The 27190-nt window shown below is 41.1% G+C and overlaps 1 protein-coding gene across 6 annotated transcripts in view; it reads left to right on the forward strand.

Annotated features, from left to right (window-relative positions):
- Nucleotides 1-27190, forward strand: part of ELAVL4 (ELAV like RNA binding protein 4) — a 61854-nt gene that overhangs the window by 32527 nt on the left and 2137 nt on the right. For 2 of the 6 annotated variants that reach the window (XM_065655976.1, XM_065655977.1), the window contains exons 3-6: nt 11829-11932; nt 22490-22643; nt 23022-23247; nt 24636-24674. In XM_065655976.1, the coding sequence (XP_065512048.1) occupies nt 11829-11932; nt 22490-22643; nt 23022-23247; nt 24636-24674 (523 nt within the window). Of the gene's footprint in view, nt 1-11828; nt 11933-22489; nt 22644-23021; nt 23248-24635; nt 24675-26378; nt 26382-27190 lie in introns of all 6 variants that reach the window. The other 4 variants (XM_065655981.1, XM_065655980.1, XM_065655978.1 and 1 more) reach the window with 3 other exon arrangements.

Raw genomic sequence — 27190 nt, forward strand, 5'->3', positions numbered from 1 at the left:
AATATTTTGTCCGTGAAACAGTTTTCATTACTTCTGCTTCCTGCAAGTACCTAAAAGGCATCTTATAAACATCTGAAACACGCTTAAATTCCTGCTCTTGTTTTAAAGATCTGTCTTAAAGCCAAGGCCAATTTGTTAGGCTCAATGCAGTCTTAAGTATTGATGGATAGCAACATTTTTATAGGTAGCACATTTTAGAATATGTAAAGTGCCTTTACTTTTCTCAGCATCTTTCCAGATGCTGTGTAAAGTAATCTACGTAAATCTATTACAGATTAACTTTCTTAGCTGTCAGGTTGCGGCTTTTATTTGTTTTTGCTGATCAGATTAAAAATGCTGCAGACACAGGTTGTGTTGTTAATATTAAATTTTGTCTTCCGGTCTCTAATAAATGACTTTCCTCTGTGCATTGGAAAAACTGGTTAGCAGACCTCAAAGAGTTTAATTAGCAGGCTGTTTATGAGACAGAGTAGGTATTCTGAGTCATTGTTCAGAATTACTGTGAAATTTCTTAGTGTTGTGGCTGCTTTTGTTTTTTGTTGTTTGACAGAGGCTGAGGTACAAAACCCTGAATGTTGCTGAATTAAATCATTTAATGACAAAATTACCAGGGCTTTTTGAATTTGCAGTCAACCAGGTTTCAGATATTGTTGCTGCAGTATATTGTTATGTCCTACTTAATATTCTTGTTTTGCAAAACAAACTCTTGTTTTTCTCCAGTTTTATGTGCCTTTGCCATTTCCTTTAGACTGGAAGCATTACTGCCACCGTTCCAAGGAAAAGGCTTCCAAGTTTGAGGATGCACTGGATTTTCAGATCTTAGCCATGCATTTCCCTTCCCAATTCCTCTGCTTATGGAGTTCCTCTTACTGAGAGAACATGTTCTTGGCCTTTTAATGAAAATCTCTCTTATAAACCAAGTTACTTTGTTAAGCTGCAACTGACTTTGCGCTCTGCCCATGAGTTCTCTGACCCTTCACAAAAGTGGGAACCTTGATCTGCACAGGCTCATTCGTGGTTCTGTCCTGCTGCCTTTCTTCTTGTCACTCTGCCACTCGCTACCGTCATCTTCTAAAATAATGGATTTTCTCATAAGCTTTGACTCTGGATGCCCGACATGGCTTTTTTTGTGCAAACATTGGGTACATTTGCACCAAAATTGTGCACCTGGTGAAGTACGGGATCACTGTAATCTGAACTTACTCTCCCTTTGGTTGAAGCCTGACCAGTGAGGGGGGAAAAAAAATCACTTTGTTTCTCTTCATTTGCTTTCAGTTTCTGCTCCATTTTTCAGTGGTCTTTTTTTTTTTTAGTTGCCTTCCACTTTCATCTGAATTTCAGCAATACCAGCGTTTGGGATGGGATGCAGGAAGGGAGGATGTCTGCTGTAATGGAGTGTGTATCTCTTCCATGATCTACTGGTTCACACTGTTGGAGAGCCTTTTCTTTTTGGTTTCAGACCATGTAACTTTTTTATACTCTTTTAATTTCATCTTCTCTCATGAGTAACGGTGCTACATAGCACACTAGTATTTCATCTCTGTTCACGGTGTGGATGCATTTGGGATATTTATAGGGGTTCGCATCTCCTTTTAGTCACAGTTTAATTGATGGATAGCATATCTTAATGTTTTAACACTGGACACTTCTAATTTTCTATCTTAATTTGCTCTCAAGCCTGAGATCATCCTTTATTTAAAAACCTGGTGGTTGCTGAAATTTGCCTTCAGTTTGCTTTCCTTATCTCCAGTAGGTACATTTCTTGTTCCAGTTGAGTGCAGTCATTCTTTATGTACCACTGGTCCAGCGATGCTGTATCCCCTCTCCATGATGTGACATCGCTTATTTGGGATGTGAAAGGCTTCCCACCACATCTTGGGTGCTTTATGTAACACAGTGACTTTTTTAAATTCCTGTTGCAAATTTCTTTCCACGCTGCTGTTTACCATTTTGTATGTGCTGCTGTGTCTTTCATGGGTTTTTTTTCTGGGTCCATTTTCACCTTTTCTTACTGAATATTGTTGTAACTTAGTCTGTTTCTAATGTCTGCATTCTTGCATTTAATTTGTCTCTTCTTCAGCATTGAATTTACTGTTTGCGATAGACAAGTCATGGCTGTTTCTTGTCCATTCATGCCTGTCCCCAGAACACTGGATTTTTATAGTACAGTCCCTGTTCTGTTCTGGGACAAAGCGGGGAGGAGTGCAGCCTTGCTCTTCTCAGAACAGCTGCTAATTCAGAGGCTGTGTGCTCCTTGAAGGAAGGGGGAGGAGAAGATGAAGAGAAGAGAAGCAAGGGATGTCAACTGGGGAGGGAGGAATCCAAATATTTGTTTGCAAGTGGAACTCTGTCCTACGTATGTCAGGAACAGTAGCTTCTGAAAACATGCTTAATCGGATACTTGCAGCATCCATCCTTAAAATCCAGTTTTACATCTAAAGAAACATGATAAAAGCAGAAAAACAAAAAAAGCCTAAGGAGGATAATATATTCCACAGCATGAAATGTACGTGTTGTTTACAAGATATCTCCAGCCCAGCACAACTCACAGTGGTCTGATAATGAGGTTACTGTCTTACAGTGGGGGAGATGCAGTTTCAGATCCTTGTTCTAGTGACTGTCTTATTCTGTCCAAGTTCACTCTGAAAATCTCAATGCCTTTCAGGTTTTGGTCTCCAATATAGGAATAAAAGTGCTTTCCTCAGTGATGTTTGTGAGGAAAGGTGCCTTACCGAGATAAAATGCTTCCATGTTGTGGTAATGGGAACCATATAAGACTCCAGCCAAGTCAGCAGCATCTGTCTCAAACTGCCACTTAAGCTTTGCATGCAGATTAGTCCGTGTCCTCAAGTACAGTAATTACACAGCTGACTTTGTTAAAACTCTGTGTACTATGCAGGTAAGAGCAAAGTCTTGTGTCAGGTGAGATGGAGAATATCTGAAATGCTAGAAGGCTTTAAGAGACTGTAAGGCACTATTTGCAAGAGTAGGGATGTTTTATATTGTTGGTTTGGTCGAGGTTAAAATGGAGTAATTGCATGTTTTTGGAAGTCCTCTCGAGATTTCTGTGGGAGTAGGATTTTTGAAAGGATGCAGTGGTGCTGGGCGGCTGTCAAAGCGTGCTCCACCTCAGCCTGTTTGCAGGATGGGTGTGTGGGGCTACTCCAGAATGAGAAGCATTACTGTGTCTAGTTTTGAGGGGCAGCCACTACTGTCAACTGGTATTTAATTTACATGAGAACTGCTACTGCTTCAGCATCTCTGAAAAAATCAAGACATTAAATTATACCATCTTGCATTAAGGGATTTGTCAAAACTATGGACGAGGACAAAACTGGGGTAGTCTCCTCTGGCACTGCCTGTTGAAGTTGAGCTTTCTAACTGCTGTTCGGATCACCTTGCTTTGTTTTTGAGGTCACTGTGTTCAGGTCCTGGTGGTTCTGTTCCAAACAGACACGGGGCTCTGGGGTCACAGGTACCTCACTAGCGCAAATCATTCGATTGCATTAGCTACATTTATAGGATTTGTTTCACATTTTGGGAAACACTTTTTTTTTTTCGTTTCCCTTTTATTTTTGTAGACTCGTTGTCATGGTATCTGGCACTTCCCATTCGGATATTAAAATTGAGTGAGTGGTGTCTGTATGTCTGGTTCATTTTCCCTTTCTCATCCTGTCCCTGAGGGAGAGTTTTATGTGGGATGTAGCACGCTGTTTGCAAGGGCTTCCTTTGGGGGATTTTTTAAAAATCATGTAGCAGCGTCTCTGTTGGAGAAGGGCTGGTATGAAGAAGCCCCTTCCACTTGGACTGGGGAATATTAAATTGTAGATGCATAGAGCTCCTGTGGGAGGGCTCACTGTGCAGCTTGTGGCTCTCCCCGAGCCCCCCAAAAAGGCCGATCTCCTGTGCAAATAAGCTTTTATCAGCGTCGTTGGCGTTACCGGGATTAAAACAGTGACAGGAATTTTCTCCCTGCAGATTTCTTGTGGGGAAGGCCCAGAATTTGCGATTTGGAGATCAGGGCTCTGGTGCCTTAGGGGAAGAGTTTGCTTAAGGAATCTTGTCCCATCTGAGCAGGTTTGTGTTGATGTCCTTTAGCTAGAGCTAGGCTTCAGCCTTGGGAACATAGAGGGATTTTCCCTGAGGTTTGGGTTTAGGTTTGCTTATTTGTTACAAAACTACAAATACGGTTTTTAGGAGGAGTTCTATTGTAAGAGTATCCCAGTGTGAGTCTGGAACCTGACTTTCCCATCTGGTAGGATCTTAAGAAGGAACTTCTACTGACACTCAGATTTTGCTGATGGCTGTTTTTAACCAGGAATAAGTTGTGCTCCTTAATTGCAGGTGCACTGTAGCATCGAAGCATATCTGGGGGTTTAGATTGGATTGCACTTAAATACAGCTGACTTACCTTAATTTAGAAAGGGGATCATCTCAAAAGAACTAACAAGGGTGCCTGAAATACAGTAGTTGAAGGAAGGTTTCCAAACAAAACTTGTGCCCAGTCACCTTCCTGCAAAAGTCAAAACCCAAGCTATTTATTCCTCATCCTTCTCTCCTTTTTGCTTTGAGAAAGACGAGACATTTTTCCCTAACTTCTTGCAAAGGTGATACTTACATTGTAATAGGAGAAGGATGCTTTCTTGCTATTCATGGGCAATCTGAGTCTGTACAAATATAAAGAGTCTGTATTCTAAATAAGCAGCGGACTAAATGGATGCTGTGATATAGGTGCACTAAGCACAGGTTCCCTTCGTAGCTGGATTACGGTGAATCGTGACAGTGGCAGCCTTGGCTTCATTGCTTGGTCCCGGGAGCCCCGTGCACAGGAGCTGCTCCCCTCCTGGGTTGCTTCTCCTGTGCCTGTGGTGTGCATTGCGGGGCTGGCAGCAGGTGCTTCTCCTTGATAACGGGCATGGAGGATGAATGAGAGTGCTACTGGTATAAAAACAGCACCAGGCAAGGAGAGGGGATTGAACTGGTCTCATGATCACATCTCATTTTCCCTTGATGTGAGTCTTCTCTCCACAGCTTTTTTTTTTTTTTTGTAAACAGCTCTATTTGTTGGTAACTGTCATAGAAACAAAAATAGGAAGCAGGCAATTCACTTGACCTTCTTGGTGCATTTTGAATGTATCTTCTCAAGGGTATTTATGTAACCTTCTCCAAAAGCCCCTGCTTCATACAGCTTTTCATAAGTTACAGTCATTCTTTGTCATTCCAGGAATGTGTTTTAAAACACTTCTGGAACAGTTGGGAGGCTCACGGGGTTGTGCTCTGAAATGGGATTACCAGCTGGAGTGGGGCTTACCTTGAATATCAGTAAATCTCACCTGTTACTGTTATGTAGAAGATGGAAAGCATGACACAGTCTCTTTCTTGACCATCTCTCTTGCTGCTTTCCTTGCCAGCCATCTGTAGGTGGTATTAGGAACGTCCCACATTTATGAGAATTGTTGGGGAAGGTTGAAGAGCACGTGCAGGTCTGCTTGGGAGAGTCACAGGTGGACAGCAAGTTGAGCTCTGCTGTTCTGACACAGAGATGCTCAGCCTGGCACCACTTTCTTCCCTGAAGGTTCACCGAGGTTGGAAAAGGCAAAAATTGGGGGCTCGGATAATTCGTGGCGAGTGTTGTTTGATCTCTTGGTCCCAAACCTGGAGTGACTGAAGGCCGTTAGCGTCTGACGGCTTCCGCCTGGCTAATAGGAGATGAGCTGTCAGCGTGGCCTACTTCTGAAGGAGGGGATTGTGTCGGAGAGAAGCATCCGCGCTCAGCGGCGTTTGTGTTACGGCTGTCAGGCGGGCAGCTTTAATTAGCTTTTACATTTGGGCAGGAGACAACAAAACCACGATTTAAGGCAGTTTGCATTGTCGCTGTCCCATTCTGCACTTGTTTTTGTGAGTGATTGGGGGTTTTTTTTGTGGGGACCATAGTCCTTTAATGTAACTGCATTCCAGAGGAATTTATTTTCAAGAAAAAGGGATATTTTTAAAACTTATCTGGTCACAGGTGAGCAATTCAAAGTTATGTTCTTCCATACATTGCTTTTAGAATAGTTTCCAGCAATAGGAAGGCTTTAAACTTGTCTGAGAAAGAAGTTTGCTTCTACTTTCCATGTGGGAATGATTGCAGTAGGAGCTATATGGAGAAAAACCAGCAGGAACAGTGTATTTTATAGAGCTTCAGGGTAGGAGAGACTATTGAGCACTTAACACATCTCACCAACACCTTGCTTGAGCTAGAGCATGCCCACGGAATCAGAATTTCCAGTGGTAGAAGAGCTGATGAAATGGTTGGTAGGTAGTTAAAATAATCTGTTACCTTCAATGTCAAAACCAGAACAAATGTCTTCCTCAGGAAAACAGCATGTGTTTCGTTGGTTCTGGTCTGATTCCTGTTGTTTCAACTGCTGAGCAATGGGTCTCGGGATAATAATTCCCTGTTTTATCTGCTGGACAGACATTATTTAAAAAAAAAAAAAAACTAATACTCATGTGAAGTAGAGATCGGTGTAGTACCGTTAAGGTTGGACTTCACCTTTTTTTGATCAGGTGGAGAGATTGACCTCCGTCTTTTATTGAAAGAGCTTTTCAGTCCTACAGTCTATTCCCACGGCACCACCACCAAGGCACGGGTGTCTGCCTGGAAGCACGTGCGCCGGGACCGGGCACGGCGCTTGGCAGCGAAGGACGCGGCCAGGTCAGAAGCAGCGACTCTTCTTTCCCTTTTCGAATACGTGGCTTTTATGCCGACAAGAATCGTTGTAACCCTTTTGGCAGCGTTGAAGATTTGATGTGGTTATCCCTCACCCTTTATTCGAGTCCTTCACTTCCTATTTGGAAAGTACACCACAATTCTTGGTTTGCTGCATTATAACCTTGGGTTTGTGCTATCTAAATGTATGTATTTGTGGTTTACTGAGGAGTTTAATTGGTTTGCACCTTTGCTGCGTCCTCTTTGTTCTTATCCTCTCATCCTGTCTTTCTGCAGTCAATGATCTTCAGGAGCACGGAGTTTGGTTTTTTCCACTCATCAATGGAAATAAACAGTTTAGGGCCAGGATCTGTTTCCTGAGAGAGACCTGCAGGAAAACATCTTTCTGATGATTTCCTCTTCACAATTCCCACTTAGAGATCTGGTGGCCGATTATGGGTTTTTTTTAATCCATTTAATGTGTACCATGTTAATTTTGTTTTAGTCAATTAATAAGCAGTACCAAATCAAGTGCTTTATGGAAGACGAAGTATATCAATGCTATTAAATTGACATTCTTAAAATTTAAGTCAAACTTGTAATCTAATAAAGAAGGATGTCAGTTTAGTTTGACAGAATCTATTTTCCATAGACCTAATTTGATTGACATTGATTTTATTACCCCTCTCTAATTTTTTATTATTAGAGTCCACTATTGAAAATTCTGTGGTTTTGCCTTGCGCAGCATTAGACTGATAGACCTGTAATTACTTGGGTCATCCAGTCCTTCCTTTTTGAATTTCAGTGCAAAACTTTCTCCAGGCTCTTGGAATTTTTGCAGTGCTGTAAAAATTACTGAAAATCACAAGAGAACCATTTGCCTCTTTTTTGGGCCTATTCTGTGCAAGTAGTCCAGATAATCTCATTTAAACATGTATTATTTCAGGAGCTCCTGTTTAACATCTACCTGGGTTGCTAGTTATACTTCATATAGCTTCTTCAGGTGTACATAATGCATCTGCTTTCTCTGTACTGTTACTATCTGCTGATGAGTCAGTGTGAGTGTTAAGGGATCTTCTTACTGTAGTCTTTAAAAAAACCTTTTGTTATTCTGACACTTACTAGCCAGAGATCTTTTTGGTTTGTTTCCTGTGATTTTTTTTTTTTTTTTTTTTTTTTTTCTGTTCTTAATGTCTGTTTTCCTTTTTTTGTCTTAAATATGGAATTGGCCTAAGCAGACTGGCTTACAAAGGAAGTAAAGGCAGGTGCAGGTTTCTGGCTGCCACTGCCTTTTTCATAGTTACAGGGGTTTGGGCGTATGTTGTATACGGGATATATTGATGTTTTTCCATATTATTTTTCATGGTTTGTTTTAATCTTGGTGATTTTTCAGCTCTGTGAAATGCAGCCTTCTAAAATAACCAGTGTGTGCGTTGCCAGCTTGGGCTTGGCTTTGCATGTGGGTTTAAGACTGTCAAGTCCTTGATCATTCTTAACCCTGTTATTCCTCACTTTTAGACCCATTCTTTGCCATATCGCAGAAGGTCCACTGTGCATTTTCTTCAAGCTAGATAAAACATTCAGAAAGAGCAATGGTAATAGTGATATAACGAGGTGTTCTTTTAAGATCATCTAGAAATATCTCTTGCGTGCCCTAGTGAATCACAGCATGCGATGAACTTACTGGATTCCAAACCACAGAAAATATTTACTATTTACGGTGCTGTTCCTGGGAAGTGTGGCATGGGAATGAACCTCAGTGTCTGTGTGGGATCCCACTGAGGGGTCCAGCTGCTTGCTTGATGCTGCCAGATTGCGTCCAAAGAAATGTTACCCTTTCTGAGTACATGCAATAAGAGTTACATGATGGGGAAGAAGTTCATACTGCTTCACTGCATTCTGGAACAAATCCTTTTCTTCTTTCTCTACCAGTAATGATTTTTAGTTTTTTCCTTCTTGTCTGTGTTTTATCTAACATAAGGTGTATTGCTCTTGAGAGTAATTTGAAAATAATATTTTTAGCTGGATATTTTTTGCCTTTTTAGCTGTAAATGTTTAGTATGCTAAAACTTTGTCTGCCAGCAGTCATAAAGCTTCTTGCAAAGTAATTTTTTTTAAAATTTCATTTCAGTTTTTTGACATACTAGGGGGGAGGATACCTATCTTCATTAAATGATGGTGTTTAAGGGAGATGCTTGAAAATAAAAAAATAAACCAATCAAAATTTACTGCTAAAGTAGCTCTTACTAGAAAGATTTTTCTCCCTTCAGCATTACTAGTACAAAGTGAGGCAGAAAGCAGCAACTGGAATTTGCTGATTGAAACAACTGAACCCAGGTCTCAGTGGGCTTCAAAGGGTGTGAGGTTTGAGGCTTTTTAAGATAAAAGGGTTGGGGTTTTCTTTCTTGAATTAACAGAAATTAAGTGCTTGGAATGCTGAGTAGACTCACCCCCCCTTTTTTTTTTTTGGTAAGAATACAGCAATTAATATTTGATAAAAAAATCACAACCAATAGCATATAACAGGCCTTAAATTCTATTACAAGCTTTATATATTTAATGATATTCAGGAATATATACTAACAAGAAGAAATCATGTTTCCGTGTACCCATTATTCTAAGAAAAACTTTGACGGTGTAGTTGTTTTCCTTAAGCCAGGTTATTAATGCTCATGGACAGGTCTGCATTGGGACTCCTTGTCCTTAACCTTGGAGAAAGTATGTGTTTGTTTCCAGATCAGAGATGACGATATCTAAACCTGAATGATGTTACTGGAGGGCTACAAGGAAGGAAGCAAATGCAATTTTCGTATCATTCTTTTCTTGTATTGCCGTAGTTTCCCTTCCCTACAGCTTGCATTGTCTCGGGATTGGTTATCCATGGTCTCTTCCTTGCAGAACTACTGACAGAAGTGAGAATGTTCCCGTGAGAGATGAAGAAAAGTCATTGTATATATTGTAGGGGTTGGTCAGTCCATGTGCCTTGAGAATAACAGTGGCTGGACATGGAAGCCCATGTTCAGACTGACAGAAATCCCAGGGCCTTGCATCTGCTGCTCCTCATATCCACATCTCACATCAGCCGGTGGTTACGGGGAAAAGTAGTGACACAAACTCACGTTATCCAAGCCCTGATCCCTTGAGTCCCCCTTTTTCTATAAAAAGAGGTTTGTTTCCTAGAGAATGGCTTGCTTCTGCCTAGGACAGTTTAGGATTAAATATATTAAGGTTAGGATTAAATATATTAAGGATTTGACGTGTTCAGAGGCACAGGGATTGGGGCTGTATAAAATATCTCAAGCAGACAAGAAGAGGAAGGCATAGCCTGGAAAGTATCTTCACAGTACTCCCGCTCCAGGCTTCGTGCTCACATTTCGGCTCGTTCTTGGTTAATGTTGTGTAACTTGCATAAGAATATTTTTTTTTAATTTAATTCAGCTCTCCAGGAAGACTGGATATGTTTTTATACTTTTTTATTAAGTTAAATTGATTGGACGGAATTGCTCCCTGGATATATTGTAGGTTAAAACAGCCGTTTCTTATCCTTACGCCTGCAGGTGGGCATTTTAGGCGTGAACTGCGATGTTTCCATGGATTTTTAAGGTCTTCCATCGCATAGTTAGCAGCTTTTAGTGCTTTGATCTGATTTCGTGAGACAGAAGCGGTCCCTGTATTTGTGTTACAGCAAATGCTGTATTTTTTTTTGGTGGCGTCTGACTTTGAGAAACACACAGATGCTTTTTTGTAGTCCAGGAGACAAAGAAACAAAGCTTTGTGCTTGGGAGGCAGGATCTGTGCCTCCAGGGTACATCAAGGCACTGGGTGCGCAGCTGCTCTCCCGACCTCCCCTTTCTCCTGGTGAGCCAGAGCTGGGTTGCACTTTGCTGCTCCCAAGCATAGAAAAATCTTCCCCAAGTGCTGCCCTTCTCCTTGGGAGGGATTTTCACAGTTGTGTGGGTTTTTTTCTTGCTGCCTGTGGGTAGGAGCACTTAGATCCCCGGAGCCAGGTCATCTCTTGGCTTGCTGTTCTCCAGATATACCAAAGGAGCGTGTCTGAAACACAGGACCACTGCCCAGCTTCCTTGGGCTCGCTTATTCTTGACATCTGATTTTCTATATTTTTAAGACTGTATGCCTTAACTAAAAAAAAAAAAAAAATCTGTTTTCCAAATGTGCAAAATAACTTCAGTAGGAGGCTTGAGGAGGAAGGGATGTGGAAGTGGCTGTCTATCACATTGCACTAATAGAATCGATGCTGCAAAATTCGTACTTGGGAATTGGGAAAAGGTACCTCTTAGGTACTGGTTCCCACAGCCCTGTTGCCGACCAAGCTCCGTCCCTGCACTGTGTGAACGAATATCAGTATTGCTGACAGCTCAGCTACTCCAGCTCTGTGTCACTTATCCCAGCTATTAACCAGGGCTTCTCTTCCTCCTGCAAACGCAGACACAGATCTCGCTAGTGAAACAGAAGCTGTTGAAATGATTTTTGCCTGCTATAGTGGGCTCCTGCCTTCCCATGCACAGCAGCAGTTGTCCTCTTTTGGGTTTGCTGTCCTCTCTTATACACAGAGGAAAAGCTTTACTGCATTTTCTTATCCTGCTGCAATTTGATCTGTCCTTCCTATTTACCGGATGCTCACTGAGCAATAAAATGAGATGTAAAGGTTGCTGTCTATTTCTCAGCTGCTTCAAGGTTAGTGTTGAAACAGCTTCCTAGTTTTTGCATTTTAAACACTTAAAAACGTGTTTATAAACAGTAGCAAAATCTTGTGTGTGTGGTTTATCTCTTTTTAAGAGATGGCCTCATTACTGCTCCGGCAGGTCAGCCAGTTATATTTATTAGGAACTCGATACAAAACTATTACACAAATACTCTGTCAAGCCTTATACACAGTAGACTTCTGGCAAAAGCAGGATGCTTTTCGTTTTTAAAGTAGGGTCTTCAGATAAGTTATTTTAAATTTTCGTTAGCTTCCACTGTATTAAGAAAATAATGAAATGAAGAACTGCATAGAGGAAAGCAGGGATGAAGTGAATGGTATAAGAAAATTATGGTCCCCCTCTTAGAAGTTGTTCCTGTGCTTAAAAAAAAAAATACTGAGTCCTTTTTTCTTTTTCTTGTGTTTCAACAGGGCAGAGTTTAGGGTATGGATTCGTTAACTATATTGATCCAAAGGATGCAGAGAAAGCCATTAACACTTTAAACGGACTCAGACTCCAGACCAAAACCATAAAGGTAAGACAACATAAAACACTTTTTGCTCAGTTCAGGAAGTGGAGAAAGTAGTTTAAACGGTTTCTGGCAATTTCATCCCTATTTTAATCTCTGTAAGGGGCATTTGGCTAACAAGCTTCTCCTTGGAACAATGGGAGGAATGCAGAAGGTGAACTCTCTCTTCTCTGAAATTGCTGTTATTATTGTGCAGGGGAAATAATAAGAAGCTCCTTAAAGCATTGCAGTGAGGCTTAAATGCAGAATAAAACAGCTGTAGTGATACTGTTATCCATAAACACAGGTGAAGTACATGGCGGTGTGTTCATAAGTTAAACATTTTCCTGTGTTTTAATGGGAAATACCTTGACATGGAGCTCTCTAAGTAACTCTGGTGCAATTATCAGGTGTTGGAAGTATATTTCTCTCAAGTTAGAATATATGTCATTCTCAAAGAAATACATTGGTTTTTTTCCTCAATTTCCCCACCCTTAGTTTGATTTATTCTTTTAAAAACTGGAGGGATTAGAGATCGCACTGAAGTATCTCATCTCACTGTTGTAATAGACCATTAGTTATTCAACGACCTTCTTTAGTGCTCTCACAAGAAAAGCAAATTTCTACACTGTCATGTGTTTTGCTGCATGGCTGATAAAGCTTTTTTGAAACAGCTTACGGAAGATTTCCACAACTTGAATTCTGACAAATAATACAGCTTAAGGAATGCGAATCAGAAAATCGAAGGGTAACAAACAGATCTGATTCACAGAATCGCAGAATGTTAGGGATTCGAAGGGACCTCAAAAGATCATCTAGTCCAATCCTCCTGCCAGAGCAGGAACACCTAGATGAGGTTACAAATGATCTGAAACTGCTTTGATCATATTTGAATGCTGGCTTTTGATTTGTACCATTTTCTTAATTTTTCTTCTGTACTTAATTTGTATTTCAAAGCCAAAAATATTAAAGAATAGAAAAATAGGATTTTTGCTTTTGAAAATATTGGTACAAATAATGTCAGTGATTTTGTATCTTGCCAAAAAGATACTGTATGGTCAATACTTTTAGTTCTACCAAAGAGTTTCAGTTGGACAAAGTGGTATTCCCTCAAGCAAAAATTTGTTAGATTCCTGTGCATCTCTAAAGATTGTTTCGACCAAGTTTTCCCCTGGTCTGTTTAATTAGTGAATAGTGGAAGTCCTGAGCAGAGGGTTATGAAAGTGGTAGAGTAGCTGCACAGATTACATAGAGAAGGCTACCTGCAAACCTCCCTTAGACCAACCAGGTTCCATCCCATAGATACGTATGTGGGCCATACATCCAAAAAGCTCACAGCATGGTTTTGTAGAATTAAATAGAAAAATTTATAGGAATATGTAAGGCTAAGTAGCAAAATCTACTGTCTTATCTACTGCTGCAGGTAGAAATAAATGCTCTGACTCAGCAGTTTATGGTTACAGTGAAAAGTTGAGCAGTAAGTCACTCTCCAAATTGCTTTTAAAGGCATGTTATCAGGAAAAAAATACAATATTTTGAAAGTACTAACCTATCTTCTAAATACTCTATTAAAAACTCAGTAGAACTTGAAAAATCTAGATCAGTTTTCTGTGCAGCACTTTAATATCTTGAACATTATTCAGTGTTCGCTAAGGTGCTACATTTCTTGTCCTAAGTACCTATGTTGCTTTGCTTTTCTTCTTGATTTTGAGAGCCAGAGCAATGCTATTGTAGTCATAATATTCCAAGGTTACAGGAAACACAAGCTACAAAAAGGCCTCCAAAAACTTCAGCCCACCCTATTATTACTTTACATTTCTCTAGCACACTAAATTAAACCATTATGCCTTCATTTTATCATGTATAGTAAGATTTCTGTTATCCAGGAACTTCCCATGCTCGAACATCTTTCTGGAATGCTTTTTCTTCAATTTTTTTTTCAATTCAGTGTGAATTCTATGCATGCAAGTGGTTTGTTAGGTTTGGGTTTTTCATGCTTATTAATAGCTAGTAGACTTCTGCAGAATACATGATATTTTGTTGGGCTCTTGAAAGCTGTTAAAACGTAATAGCAAGCAAAAAGATTGACCTAACCTACATGCACAGGAGCTGCATAATTTCTTCGGTGTTTGGGAAGATGTGTGTAGCCTTTCTTTTAGTAAACTTGTGTTCAAGTAAGTGTTTATACAGTTACTAAAAACCAACCCAAGGGAGCCTTCTGTTGAAAGAGCCAGCTTTGGGACACATGGACATGTAATTGGCACCTTCCAACCCAATTTTTAACTGTAGAATCACCTTACCCCTTCGGGTTTTTTAATATTTTTAATTATGTTTTGCTCTTAGAAATTTAACAAGTTAGGTCTGCTTCCCTGGTACTGTGTGGTGGGGATGGAGGTTTCCTGATGTTCATGTTAAGTGGTGAATCATGTGTTTTTATCGCTCCTGGCCATGTCTCTGTTGCTGGAGACATCCCTTGTTTCCAAAGGGTTGCAAAGCAGTGAGAAATGGTACCTGGTGCTGCCCAAGTCCCCTGGTTTGCCTCTTGCACCCACACACCCCTTGCCAGCATCTGACTGTGATTCATTATAAGGCCGAAGTATTTTGATTTGTGGAATTACTGTATTTAATTATCGAAGGCGATTACTTTAGTCTAGCTAGATACCCTTTACAGTTATTAAAAATATGCTCTCAGTGCGTTTAAAAAAGCCTGTCTCAAAAGAACGCATAGAAAGGGATTTGGTAGCACATAGTTTTGTAGGCTAAAAAATATTTAATTACATACTAGAATAACATTGAGCTGGAAAAGTACTGAGCGTTACTTTTATTCTGTTTTCTTCATGTGCGGTTGGCTTTTGATGCCCCAGAATGAACGTGTGATGTCCTGTCGATGGACAGGCTGAACCTTGGGCTTCTGCCCCTGTTCGCTGGGTAGCCACAGCCCTTCAGGTAGCATTTCTCCGGCCACCTTTTGTTTGGAAGGTGTCTTGGTGGAAAGTTGAAGTGAATAATCTGAGAACACTTTCACAGGGGCAAATTGCTTCTGCTTGCCAAGGTCACCTTGGTCCTGCCAGCTGCGTCCATCTCCCTGCTCAGTGAGTCGCGGGCTCTGCTGTCCCTTGCACCAGACCCAACAGGAGCTGGCTCTGGGGGTCATATTTGCACTCATTTTTTGACCCCACAAGGCTTAATTCCCATTTTAAAAAAAATTACATATTTCCTGCATGTGTCCCCAGATCCTGTCCTCTTCGTTTCTGTAACGTTTTTGCGGCAGCTTAATGTTCTCTGTCTCCTGGTGCCTTGCAGAACAGCCGTGCGGTCGCAGGAGGAGCTGGTTTTATAGCAGGATCAGCAAAACAGCTAGGCACAGTCTGCTCTCGGATGTGCCGACTAAAATAACTGAAGAAATGTTCTTATTTCATTGTTACAGTAAATAATCCCTTTTCACTGTAGCAGCTAAAATATTTATGTGCATTTTATTTAAGTCAATGATGCTCTTTCAAGTTGAAGTCGAGAGGTGACTATTTACAGAATATCTGTTTGGGGAGAGCATTGGAGGAAGTGCTGTGTGTTTGGTAATAGGTTGTACATGTTATGCACTACGATCAGCTGAGGAGGAACATATCTTATTTACGCCATTTCAGAGCATCATCATATTGTGAGGGAGAAGGGCCTCGCTTTATTTTTACAGTTAAAGCTTGACATTATTCCCCAAAACAGCTTAGAGTGTGAGGGAAGATACAGCGTGTTGAAATAAATATATATTCCAGAAATTGAATCTATATTTAGAAATTAAATTTGCCCATCCATAAAAGCATATGAAAGGTCACTGCTGCTGTTGAAGATTGCCTGGCAATTCAGTTGCATCAAATATCAGAAAGAAAATAAGATGTGTGGTGCACAGGGTACAGATTGTTTAAACTGTGCTGCTTTGCCCTGAAAAAAAAAGGACAGTGTCTGAAAGGATGCAAAGGAAGTGTTTTATGATTTACATGGGGATTCAGGTGACCTGGCTTCATGTTGGGGGACACTGGAACAAGGGCAGAACAGAGTTTTGAAAGGAAGTTTGAAATCTAAAAAGAGCCAATGACCCCCTGAAGTGCAATCTTGTCCCCTTCTCCTTCCTTTTTCTCTCTTGCCCGAGAAATAGGTTTGTTTCTTTTTCTTCCCTCGCCGGAGCAGGTCACACGCTGTGACACTGCGGGAGCAGGGACACGTCTCGAGTGAGGGGAGCGGGAATCTGGGTTCTCTGAGCCCCCGGTGCCTTCCAGTCTTTAAACCCATCAAATCTATCAGATGATGAAATACCAATCAGATCGTTCCTCTGTGGTCAGAGGCTTTTTCTCTATGTTAATTTTCCATTAAATCAGTGAATAACATATAATATAGCTACTGCTATTTCGACAGTCCTATTGTTAGTTCAGGGGGTTTTTTCTGCTTTACTCTGTTTTGATCAATAGGACTGGATGGTCCTAGTTTAAAATAAAGTAAGAGAAAGTATTCCTGTGCTTTCTGGAAATAAATTAGGAACGTTACTGCTCAAAAAATCTTGCTGTTTATCTTGGTTTCTGTGGCATTTTTCAAAATGCCAGGTATTTCTACAAAGTTCAGGCTCTAAATCTGTCCATGCTAATTCTTGTAGTTGTCTGCAAAACTACAAACCATCCTGTCACTGTAGGGTAAACAAATAACAGAAATCTCAGACTTCTGTGTCCTACAGAGTCATTTATCAAAAAGATGGCCTTCAGGCTGTGCTGGCGGTGAGGCACGAGGGGGAGGAAGGCTGCGGCAGCGAGCGATGGGGAAGAGCTGCATCCTCTGCACCCTGTCCCAAAACACGTAGGGGGTGCGCGAGGGGGGTCAAACCCAACAGTTTGAGGTACAGCCAGAAAGCACTGCCTTGCCGACTGTTACATTAGCAGATTTCTGGTGTTGGCGCAGTACTCTGCCCAGAAACCTGCGTTTTCAACCAGCGTTCTCCCATAACCTCCCTGGGGGCAACCTGCCACCGAGCTGGCTGGCCACCACCTGCAGCCGCTTCTCCCGGTGAAGGAATGGGGTGTTGTGTGGGGCTGGGTGGTAACGGGACGGTGGACAGAGATTTGGGGAGACTTCGATTTGTGGGGGAGCTGGGGAAAACAAAGAGAGAGAGAAAGGCACAGAGAGGGCTCAGGTGCTCTGTGACGGGGAGGAGATGGGTGGAAGATTTTTGGGAGGAGATGAGCATGTTGGACCGTGGCAGAGGGGCTTGTGTTTTTAAGTCTCCTGTGCGTGCAGTTGCATTGGGTCCGCCTTGCCCAGGGGAGGCAGGGTGCATGATCTGCTGGCTCGTCAGCCTTCACGTGGGCTTGGCCGGGTCCCCATCCGAGCTCCAGCAAAGCTTTGTCAGGGGGCAGAGGTGTAAAAGAGCGTGTGCTCCTTTCCTTCCCTGAAAATTCAGATTACAGGCATTTGCATGCTGCGGATTAGGGATGTGGTTTTCTGTATTTCCTTTTACAATTAAGGTAATTGGTGGTTCTGTTTTGTGGTAGCTCAGTTTGTCATAAGACGGGTCATCTGCTGTGACTGCTGCACGTCAGGACAAAGCCATGGACAAAACACTTTAAAGATGCCACAGACTGGGAAAGCCACAACCAAGTTTACTTCGGCTTTGCTCTTCAGGAGCCTCTGTCTGCATAACCTTTTGGTCTTCCTAGTGCTTGTTAACAGATCCTTCTCCACCCTTTGTGCCCGCAGTGACGCTGCAGCTCAAAGGACCTCTCAGTGCTGCATTTGAAGGCTCAGACTTGGCTCGGCTGCTGTTAGCAGGCACCAGAGAGTCTTTACCTGTTAGTTTTCTGCATCTTCTCTTAACAGATATTTCTTTTTAACTGCTTCAGTTTTGCCGGTGAGTCTTTTTCATTCCACAGAGCCGGAGCAATTATTTCTTAGCCCTGCTCTTGATACGGCTGGAGTACTTCTAGGTTATTATCTATGGATGTCTTTCCTGAAATGATGGGATAGACCTCTATCTTAACTGCAATCATAATTAATCCCAGTAAAATGGCATTGAATTGCTCAATAGTGAAGTGCATTGTCACTCCCCTCCATCCCCCAGCCAAGGGCTTGGAGAAGAGAAAGGACAAAGCAGTGCAAGCAGCAGATGTGAAAAAATTCCAGATTCTGGTCTTCAGCCTCTGGACCAGGGCTCTTTTGCGTGTGATAGTTCTGATAAAGCACCTAGCTTTTACAGAGTGGGTTTCTTAAGTCCTCGTTTTTGCACAAAATTAGAGCATGGATGAGGTCCTGGAAGTGGCTGTGGGGAGAGCTCTCTTCTGGCCATAGCCCATCCTGTGCTGTTAAGCAGGTTTTACTTCTAGTTTTGTGTGTTCGTGAAACAAGTGTGCTTATTTACACGTGTGGAGCCCTGTGAGCATTTGCATTAAAGCACTTGTGGTGTGTATCAGTGGAATGAGAGGCAGCAAGTGAAGGAAAGGTGGTTCTCCTTTTACACGTTTGGACCTTGGGCAGAAAAAAAGCGCAGTGACTCACCCTGAAAGTCACGCAAGACATCCTGCATCTCGGAGTGTGTCACGCAAAGAGACAAAGCAAAGTCTTTCAGAATGATTAAGGTCACCAAGACGTTGAGTATTCTTGAATGTTACACGGATATTTTTTTTCGAAGTTGTCCAGGGAGTCACTTGACACTGACTGCACCTTATCTGCTCACGGCTGGAGAAATGTCCCAGGGGTTGCAGGTGCCATCAGTGGGTGGTTTTGGTGGCCTGTGGATGCCCGTGCTGCCATGCACCACTCTCAGGTTCAAAGCTTCTGCCTAGTCTTGTGTTCCACAGCTGAGTAACGTAGATGCAGAGCATCTCCCTGCGGAAGTTTGGGGTTTGAAGGACACGAGCCGGTAAGTTGCTCATCAGCGGATTTTTGACCAGGGCAGGGTGGCTCCTCTGGCAGAGCACGTCGTTTTGGGGGAGGACGATCCTGTTCCTCTTTGGAGCAGACAGGAGCTGAGAAGTTACTGACTCGCTCCACAAAAAAAAAAAAAAAAAAAAAAATTTTGGGAAGACTTCTTTAGAAAGGGACTTAATGTTTGAGAAGGCCAGGGTTAGCATGTGAGCTGAGGACTTCTGTTCCGAGCAGCAGTGAAGGGGTTAAGCGTCAGCGGTTGCTGTTGCATGTCCAGCACCTCGCCTGTGTCTGTAAGACAAATGGGATGCGTTCATGCCTCTGGGCGCTTTGCTGTGGGCTCCGACTTGGAAAGACCAGACTGCTTCAATTTACCTTCTGAAGAGTCTTGAGGTTAGAAATATTTCAAGAAGTTTTCTATGTGGGCAAATGGCTAGGAAATCAATAGGGAAGATAATTTCTTTCACTTGGAGATGTTTTCTGTGTTCCTGAACAAAAATGTGCATTACCATGGAAGGTACGAAATGCTGGACCTGATGACTCTGCAATGATGTTTGCAGACAGGGCTGCAGACTCCTAAGAGATGGCTGTTTATACCAAAGAGAGGCTCTTACACAGTCTAATGTTCAATGTCAAATGAGAAATACCCTAGCAAATGTTTTTCCGCAGTTAGCATATATATTTATAGAAACTAACATCGGAGGTCAGCAAGCCATAAAATGAATTGTACAATATTTTATCTTCCTTGTGAATTTGACCGAAGAACTCCTAAATGATCTTATGCAGTGAAATTTAACACCATCATTTGACCTCCAGCCATCATACAATGGACAAACATTTTAATGCTGAGAAATGCCTGGGTCAAACAATGGTTTGGTGTTCTCCAGCTCATTTATTTGAATTTCTTGAGGTGGCTAGGATTTCCTTATTCTTTTGTTTTTCAACACGCTATTTCATTATAGGGCACTAACGCTGCTGTAAGAGGGAAAAAAAAAATGGTAAGTGTAAACATATAGAATTAATGCAGCGTCCTCACCTAGTGATTTGTGATTTTGAGTGATAAAATGGGAGCTGGTTTTGGCTCCCATCTGAACTTCCACAGCACAGGGACCTTCTGGTCTAACGGAGGGTCAGGCTGGGTGTTTTCTTCCTCTGATAGCTAATACATGGGAAGGCATCCCATCCTCAGTACTAGCTGAATAATGCTTGAAAGCAGGATGGCACCGTCTAACCGATCGATTTGTCATTGGCTGACCTGAGAGGGAAGATGAAAAAGATTCAAAAGCAGATAAATAATTGACATTACTAGCCTTGAGTCCATTCAGCTTGCAACCTTTTCTCCTTGATGTTAAAGATGGCCGAGTTCCTTTTGGCAGCTGCTTTCTTTGGCCCAGGCTCCCCCGCGGCCTGAATGTTTTATTGCAGAGGGGAATAAAAATTAAACCTGGGTGGTTGGTAGGTGTTTACATGTGCTGCAAGTAGATGGATTTGTGTGTGCAGTCTCTCCTTCCACTGCCTGTCTGCATGGCCCACAAGAGCACAGCATCTTCTGTATGTAGATATATATATAAAAAATATATATATTATATATATAATGTCAGACACTTGGAGCTCAGGGAAGTAGCGGGTTTTACATATTCCAGTACTTTCCATCTCCCCTGTAATGTGGCATTTGGTTAATGAATGTGCCAGAGTGAGAGAACCCAAAGGAAACTCCTGGCTGTTTTCCCAGGTACTTTTATTAATTTTGCAGCTCTGTTTTGAGGAATGGGTAAGGTCCCTCCCCCAGGGAGGCTCTGAGGTGTTTTTTAAACTGTTATTCCTAAAGTAGGTTGAACTGTGGGTGTCTGAACCCTTACAGCACCCTCTCAAGGTAAGGCATCTGCAGGGTCCGAGAGAGAGATTCTGCTTTCCCGAAAGTATGAATGAGAATATGAATGAGAAGCTACTGACATGAGACCACCAAACCAAGCATGGTCAAAACCAGTGATTTTTGGCATGGCTTCTGTAGGAGAAAGCACGGTATGGTTATCCCTGTTTTCCCCAAGCACCTGCCTTGACCTTAGTTACATAAAGCCAAGCGATGCTGTGTTCTGGTCCCGGAGCATCACAGGGGTGTTTGGAACCAGTGGCTGAGCAACTTAAATGCTGCACCCCATCGGGAGCTCATGGGCTGTGATGTCCTAAATTGATGAGGTGCAAATGGTTTCCACCCCAGGGTCCTTCTCCCTTCCAGCACCTGAAGGTTTCTCTGCTCTTCTCGTCTGCTTCTGCCTCTGTGCTGTGCCTGAGCTTGCCTGGGTTGATGCAAATGTTTTATCTAACCTCCTTTTCACATTTCTTTTCCTAAATTTTTCCACCTCCTCTCTCTAGCCTTCTCTGTAAATGTTAGATTTAAAAGGTTATGTACAAATGTGTAAGTTATAAAGAAGTTGCCAAAAACCTTACAATCTAGAATCTTTAAAGTTTGTCTGCTATTATGCAGAGAAGATTGTGGAAGCAAATATTAGTCATTCACATCATTTTCTGTGAGTCAACATCTATTTTTAGGTGTGGAGCACATAAAGACAACTCTTTGACACATAGACCACATAAAGACATCCATTTGACATCATTTGTGTTTGGGCTAAGGCTTGGGAAGAGAAGACGACAATTGCTGAATGTATTGTATTTGTGATGGGATCCCCCCCCCACCCTGGTTTCTTTCCAAGACACACTTTAAAACAAAATGCAGGAGCGTACTGATCTGTTTATACTTAAATAAGTCAAGATGAAGTGCAAAATATGCAGGTTTGGATCCAATGCTATTTCAGATGTGCTGCAAAGTAATTCCTCATGATCTGTCCTGAACACTTGCCGTTAGGTTTTATCCAGGAAGTATTATTATTATGTTAAATGTGTGTGTTCTAAAAGTATATATTATTTTTAAAGCACAGAAGGCTTTTTATGCACACATCGTAATTATAAACCTGATTCACAGGTAGAAGAGCAGTTGAGAGACTTGATTTAATAATTTTCCAATGGCATACATGCAGTGCCTCAGCTAGTTTTTTCCTGTTTGGCCATAATATTTTATGGTCTGCTTCTGGGCTTTTAGTGCAGGAAAACTTCTCATGATAAATTGCAGACGTGACACTGAGTGTTAGTGTACAGTTCCCTGAGCAGATGTTCCTTTAGTCTAATTTCACCAGGACTTTACTGTTCATCCAGAACAGATCTTGCCAGCTCGGGATGAAAACACAAAGAGAATAGCACAAAAGATAACTCTGCAAATAACCCGATCTGCTTCAGACACCTAGGGGGGGGTGTTGAAATTAAAACATGCTCGAACTTCAGAGTTCTATGTATGTGCTGAGGTTAATACATGTTGGATACAGTAAATCATGCATACACCCACAACCCATAGGGGTAAGTTTACAAAACCGTGCATAGGAAGTTGCATGTTAATCTACCTGTGAACAATAGTTATTTTATGCCTGCACTTAAAGAACCCTTGTGTTTGTTTTTATGGTCTCTCTAGCTCTGCCTTTGTTCTTCCAGCTGTTCTGGGCTTTGTTGGTTTTGCAGAACAGGTAGTGTCTGAACTTGAGGATTATTGCTTGTGAAAGAAAGAAAAATCTATGTGTTTAAAATGCTAAGGGTTGGTTCTATCTTACTAATACACCTTTCTTTTTCTTCAATCCACAGGTGTCGTATGCCCGTCCAAGTTCAGCATCGATCAGAGATGCGAACTTGTATGTCAGCGGCCTTCCGAAAACAATGACCCAGAAAGAATTAGAGCAGTTATTCTCACAATATGGGCGCATCATCACCTCACGGATTCTGGTTGATCAAGTCACAGGTTAAAAGAAAACTTTTCTTGATAGGTGCATGTTTTTCTGGAAATGGCAAAATTGTAAACGCTTTCTGGCAGCAGGGTTTTAAAACAATACGACTTTTAGTTTAAAATGCAATACCTGGTTATTTATAAGCGTAACTGTTTGGAGGCATAACTGCTGCCTCTTTAATGAGGGAGGTCAAAATGCAGAATGTTTACTTTGAATCATTGTATTAAATATGGTAGTGGCTGATATTGGGGAAGGACATTTTTCTTTATAGGACTTTGTTTCATTTGCAAGCTCTATATTCGGCGAAGTCGAAACCAACATACGGTTTATTCGTTACATAGATGAGGCTGTTCCTACAAATATTCATCTGTTCACATGTTTTTACTTCCCAGGTGTTTCTCGAGGTGTGGGATTTATCCGTTTTGATAAGAGAATAGAGGCAGAAGAAGCCATAAAGGGACTAAATGGCCAGAAGCCTAGTGGTGCTACAGAACCAATTACTGTGAAGTTTGCCAATAACCCCAGCCAGAAAACAAGCCAGGCACTCCTTTCACAGCTGTATCAGTCTCCCAACAGACGCTACCCTGGACCACTTCACCACCAGGCTCAGAGATTCAGGTAATTACCTGGAAAAGAACTGAAGTTCCACCAGCAACAGCAGTGTGGGGCAGGTGCTGCGCAGGAAAATATGCTTTAGTTGCATAGGCTGACCTGATTTTCTTTGTAAAATTAAATATTCTTTCCTGGAGAATGAGGAGGAAAATCTGCTGACAGCAATAGTCATGTTGTATTTACTAAAACAGCTGAAGTACTGTACAATCAGATCTCATGAAGGCTCATAGAAAAAGGAGGGAAAGAATAGAGTTACACTGATAATCAAATGAGCAGTGACTATCCTGTTCTTTCTCATTTTTTTTGTAATGCTTTTATTTTCTGCTATATTATTACAGTTTTGATGCAGCTTAGACTTTGATGTTAATGACGGTGGATTGGTAGCAGGAAAAAAGCTGAGTCTGTTCCAGTCAGCAGCAGTATCATTAAATTTATTAGACTGAGATATCTGCTCTTAAGTATAAAGAGATCTTGTATTAGTCTTTGTGATTCTTCAGATACTTTCAGGGATGTTTTATGCTTTGCATTCTGAATATACTGTTTCCATCTGATACATAAGCCAGAGTTAGCAATACATGATGTTCTTATATTACTTTTATGTTTGATAACTTTCAGGCAACCTAGAACTCAGGTAAAAAGTCTGCCTTCAAAAAAAGTCTTGAGCATATTAGCGTAACCAAGTTGCATACTGGCTTTAGAGAATTATTCAAAAGTAATTTTAGTTTTTCAGTGATGAAGAGTGCTAATGAATTAAAGATCATTTTAAAAAGTCATTAGATACATTAAATTTACACCTGGGTTTGTGTCTTTGGCACACAACTCCATTGAGGTTATCACTGAACCATTCCATGGATAGAAGGACTTTATTGTGCTCCCATGGAAAGCAGAATATTAAATTGTGCAAAATCTGGTGGTCATTTAGGTGAACCTATCGTGGAGGATTGATATTAAATATATGTAATACGGCGGGGAGAATGTGTTCTGTTAAAGCAGTTAAAACCAAGCATTTTCCAGTTCCATCAGTTTTGGACTATAGCATTTTATTTCCAAGTTAACTGTAAATATAAGGTGAACAGTTGAATTATTTGAAAAAATTCGTACTAATATTGTCTAAAAAAGAGAAATCACAAGTGGATTTTTAAAAACCAAACCCTGGAAAGTAAGTTTTTTTCTAAGACTATAGACAGTTGAAAAATTACTTTAAATGCTGTGGTGGAAATCTAAGCACAACTTCAGATGTAACAAAGCAGGCCAGGAGTTGTTAGGCTCCTTAGATGTGTGGGAAACTTGTTGAACATTTCTTCTTAGAAAATGGAACACTATTAATAATAGTTCCATTGAGCGATCTTGCCATCTGTGAGACATTAACCCAAAGACCCTCCTTCTCTTTTCAGGCTGGACAATTTGCTTAATATGGCCTATGGCGTAAAGAGGTAATTAGAATTCCACAGATTGCCAGATGTCTGTGTTGGCACAGATTGGTGCTACAATTTTTTTTTTTAATTCACTAACTTTATCTTTTTTTTTAAATTCCTTTTTTTCTTCCACCAGCATGTCAAATTCTTTTAAGTTTGGACTTCAGTTGGTTTTGTTACTTTAAAGGCCACACACGCAAATTCTGTGGGGTTTTTTCAACCTTTTTTATTTACAGGTGGGCTACTGAAATGGTTTAGGTGCCACAGCTACAAGCATTCAAATTGCAATTGTCCTGCTAAATGGCACTTTTTCCGGAATCAGAACTATTAAGTTTTTAACTAATCTCCAATCTGATAATGGAAAACTAAACAGTCAAAACCAAAATTATGCTGCTGTTGTCTAAGTCTCACAGTTAAGACCTTTCTACTACATGTGGCTTCACAAGTTTGACTTGAAAATACAGCTGTGTGCACCTGAATCAGCCCTAAGTTTCTTTTGTTACAGGTTTAATACTTTGACATTTTCTCAGTTGATATTTGTTTTTTGTTTAAAATAGCTGTGTTTGTGTGTGTGTGCACGCATGTGTGATAAAGCTCAGCTGATTTGTGAACACTTATGCTGTTTCATAGTGTGTTCAATGTTTGATCTGATAGCTGGAATGAGTTGACGTGTTGTTAGTGTTTCTTCTAATGGCACACATCAACGCAAGCAAACTTTACAGCAAAATAAAGGTGTAGTCTTATTCCTGATGTTACCGTAAGATGTCCAGCCATCCCCCACAATTAAGATGAGAAAATACCTCTTAATCTTCTGCAATGGTCTCCTCACCACACTTGAAAATTATGTGAGCTTTTTTTGAAGCTTACTCTGTAAAACGGTTTGGTAAGTATCTCTGTACACTAGCTAGTAGTGGACGGTAACACGGGTTTTAACTACTGCCACAGTAACTATCGTACAAATCACAAAACTTAAGGCTATTTACACCACCTCTGTTTTTACTATTACTTTTGTATCTTCCCAGAAGCACTGCTTGTGGTGTTCATTAGTGCATTTGTTACATTTGCAATATCCTTAGTGGTGATGGTGATATGATGAATCAGAACTTAACCCCTGATTTTATCAAACACGGCTTGTTTCTTGATGCGCTGCCAAAAACATGGCAAAACTCTCAGCCTCAAGTATCTGTCAGGTACAAGTGTGTGTCAGAAGGATGGGTTTGTTCCAGGAGTTCTCCCTGAGTTTGCTGCTTTCCCTGGAACTGGACTGGTGTGTGGTGCAGGGCAAACTGGGCTTAGTCTGAACTAGTGAGAGTCTGAATTCTGATTTTTGTATGACCTACAGAGGTCATATTCCAGGTTGTACATCTGCTTGCTTTAATGTTAAGTCTGCAATGTTAGTCTTAAATCACAACAGTTTAAATTGTTTTGTAGGCATCTTAAATTAGTTGTTGTCTCCTCCCAGCAAATCTTGAAAACTTGTACTTGCACTGGCAAACCCTCTATTTACAGGTGTAGAGTCACACAAAAGACACTGTATTGATAATTTCTGAAACTGCCTCTGAAACTTCCATAGCATAGTGTTCCTGGATTTTAGGGCTTGGTTTGTTCTTTCCCTATGTTAATTACATGATACTGTTGGAAAATTAGATGTGCTGATGTGGAAAAAAGGTTTTATTGACACTAGTTTCAGATAACTTGCTAGTAGTAAAGCTACTTATGCAGTAGGTTATCTCGTATTTGTGTCAATACGCTTGCACTAGTTTCTTAGATTTGCAGCAGTTCCTGTGCTTGTGGTACATAAGTAGTTGAAAGCTGTGTAGTTCCTCAAGGTTTCCAGGGAACAGTGTTCTCCAGTGAACTGTATGAAACTTCAACCCTTTGCACCAGTGCAGAATTCCTTAAAAATGCAAAACCTCATAACATACTGTGTGACATGCACAGCTTTGCATTGCACAGGTTTTACAATAACATCACTTACAGGGTAGTGTATACACTGGTGTTGTACTTCATGTTAAATTTAAACATTGCAGAAGAGGAGCGTTTGCTGGCCTAAGTATGTTACTAGCACAGTTGGCACTTGTCAGCAATGGGCTTCTTTTGAAATTTAGAAGATGAGACTTGAAGCTCTTGGCTTGTACAAGCGCTCAGTCCTGGCTGCACTATTTGCAATTCCACGTACAGCAGAAGAGGCAGTAAGAATTGGCCTTGTCTGGCCAACTTTGTTTCCAGCAGCTGGGGAAATAGGAGGGATTAGAGCCATGCTGAACCATTGTGATAATGTTACTGGTTTCAGTATGCGGGAGAGAAACTAAAAGATGTTGAGAGTAGGATTTGCAAAAGTGAAGTTCAGTTGGAAAATCGCCACATATTTTTAATAAACTGCAAACTGGTCTGTATGTCTGACGATCCAGTGCTATGAGCATTTGTGAACTGCTCATTTATAGCACAGCTACACCGCAGTGATGTTCCTCGGCTTAAGATTTATATTCTTTTTTCCTTGAATATACATACGAAGTGCCATCAGAAGCCAACAG

This window comes from Caloenas nicobarica, chromosome Z, assembly GCF_036013445.1.
Source record: "Caloenas nicobarica isolate bCalNic1 chromosome Z, bCalNic1.hap1, whole genome shotgun sequence".
Classification (NCBI taxonomy): Eukaryota; Metazoa; Chordata; class Aves; order Columbiformes; family Columbidae; genus Caloenas; species Caloenas nicobarica.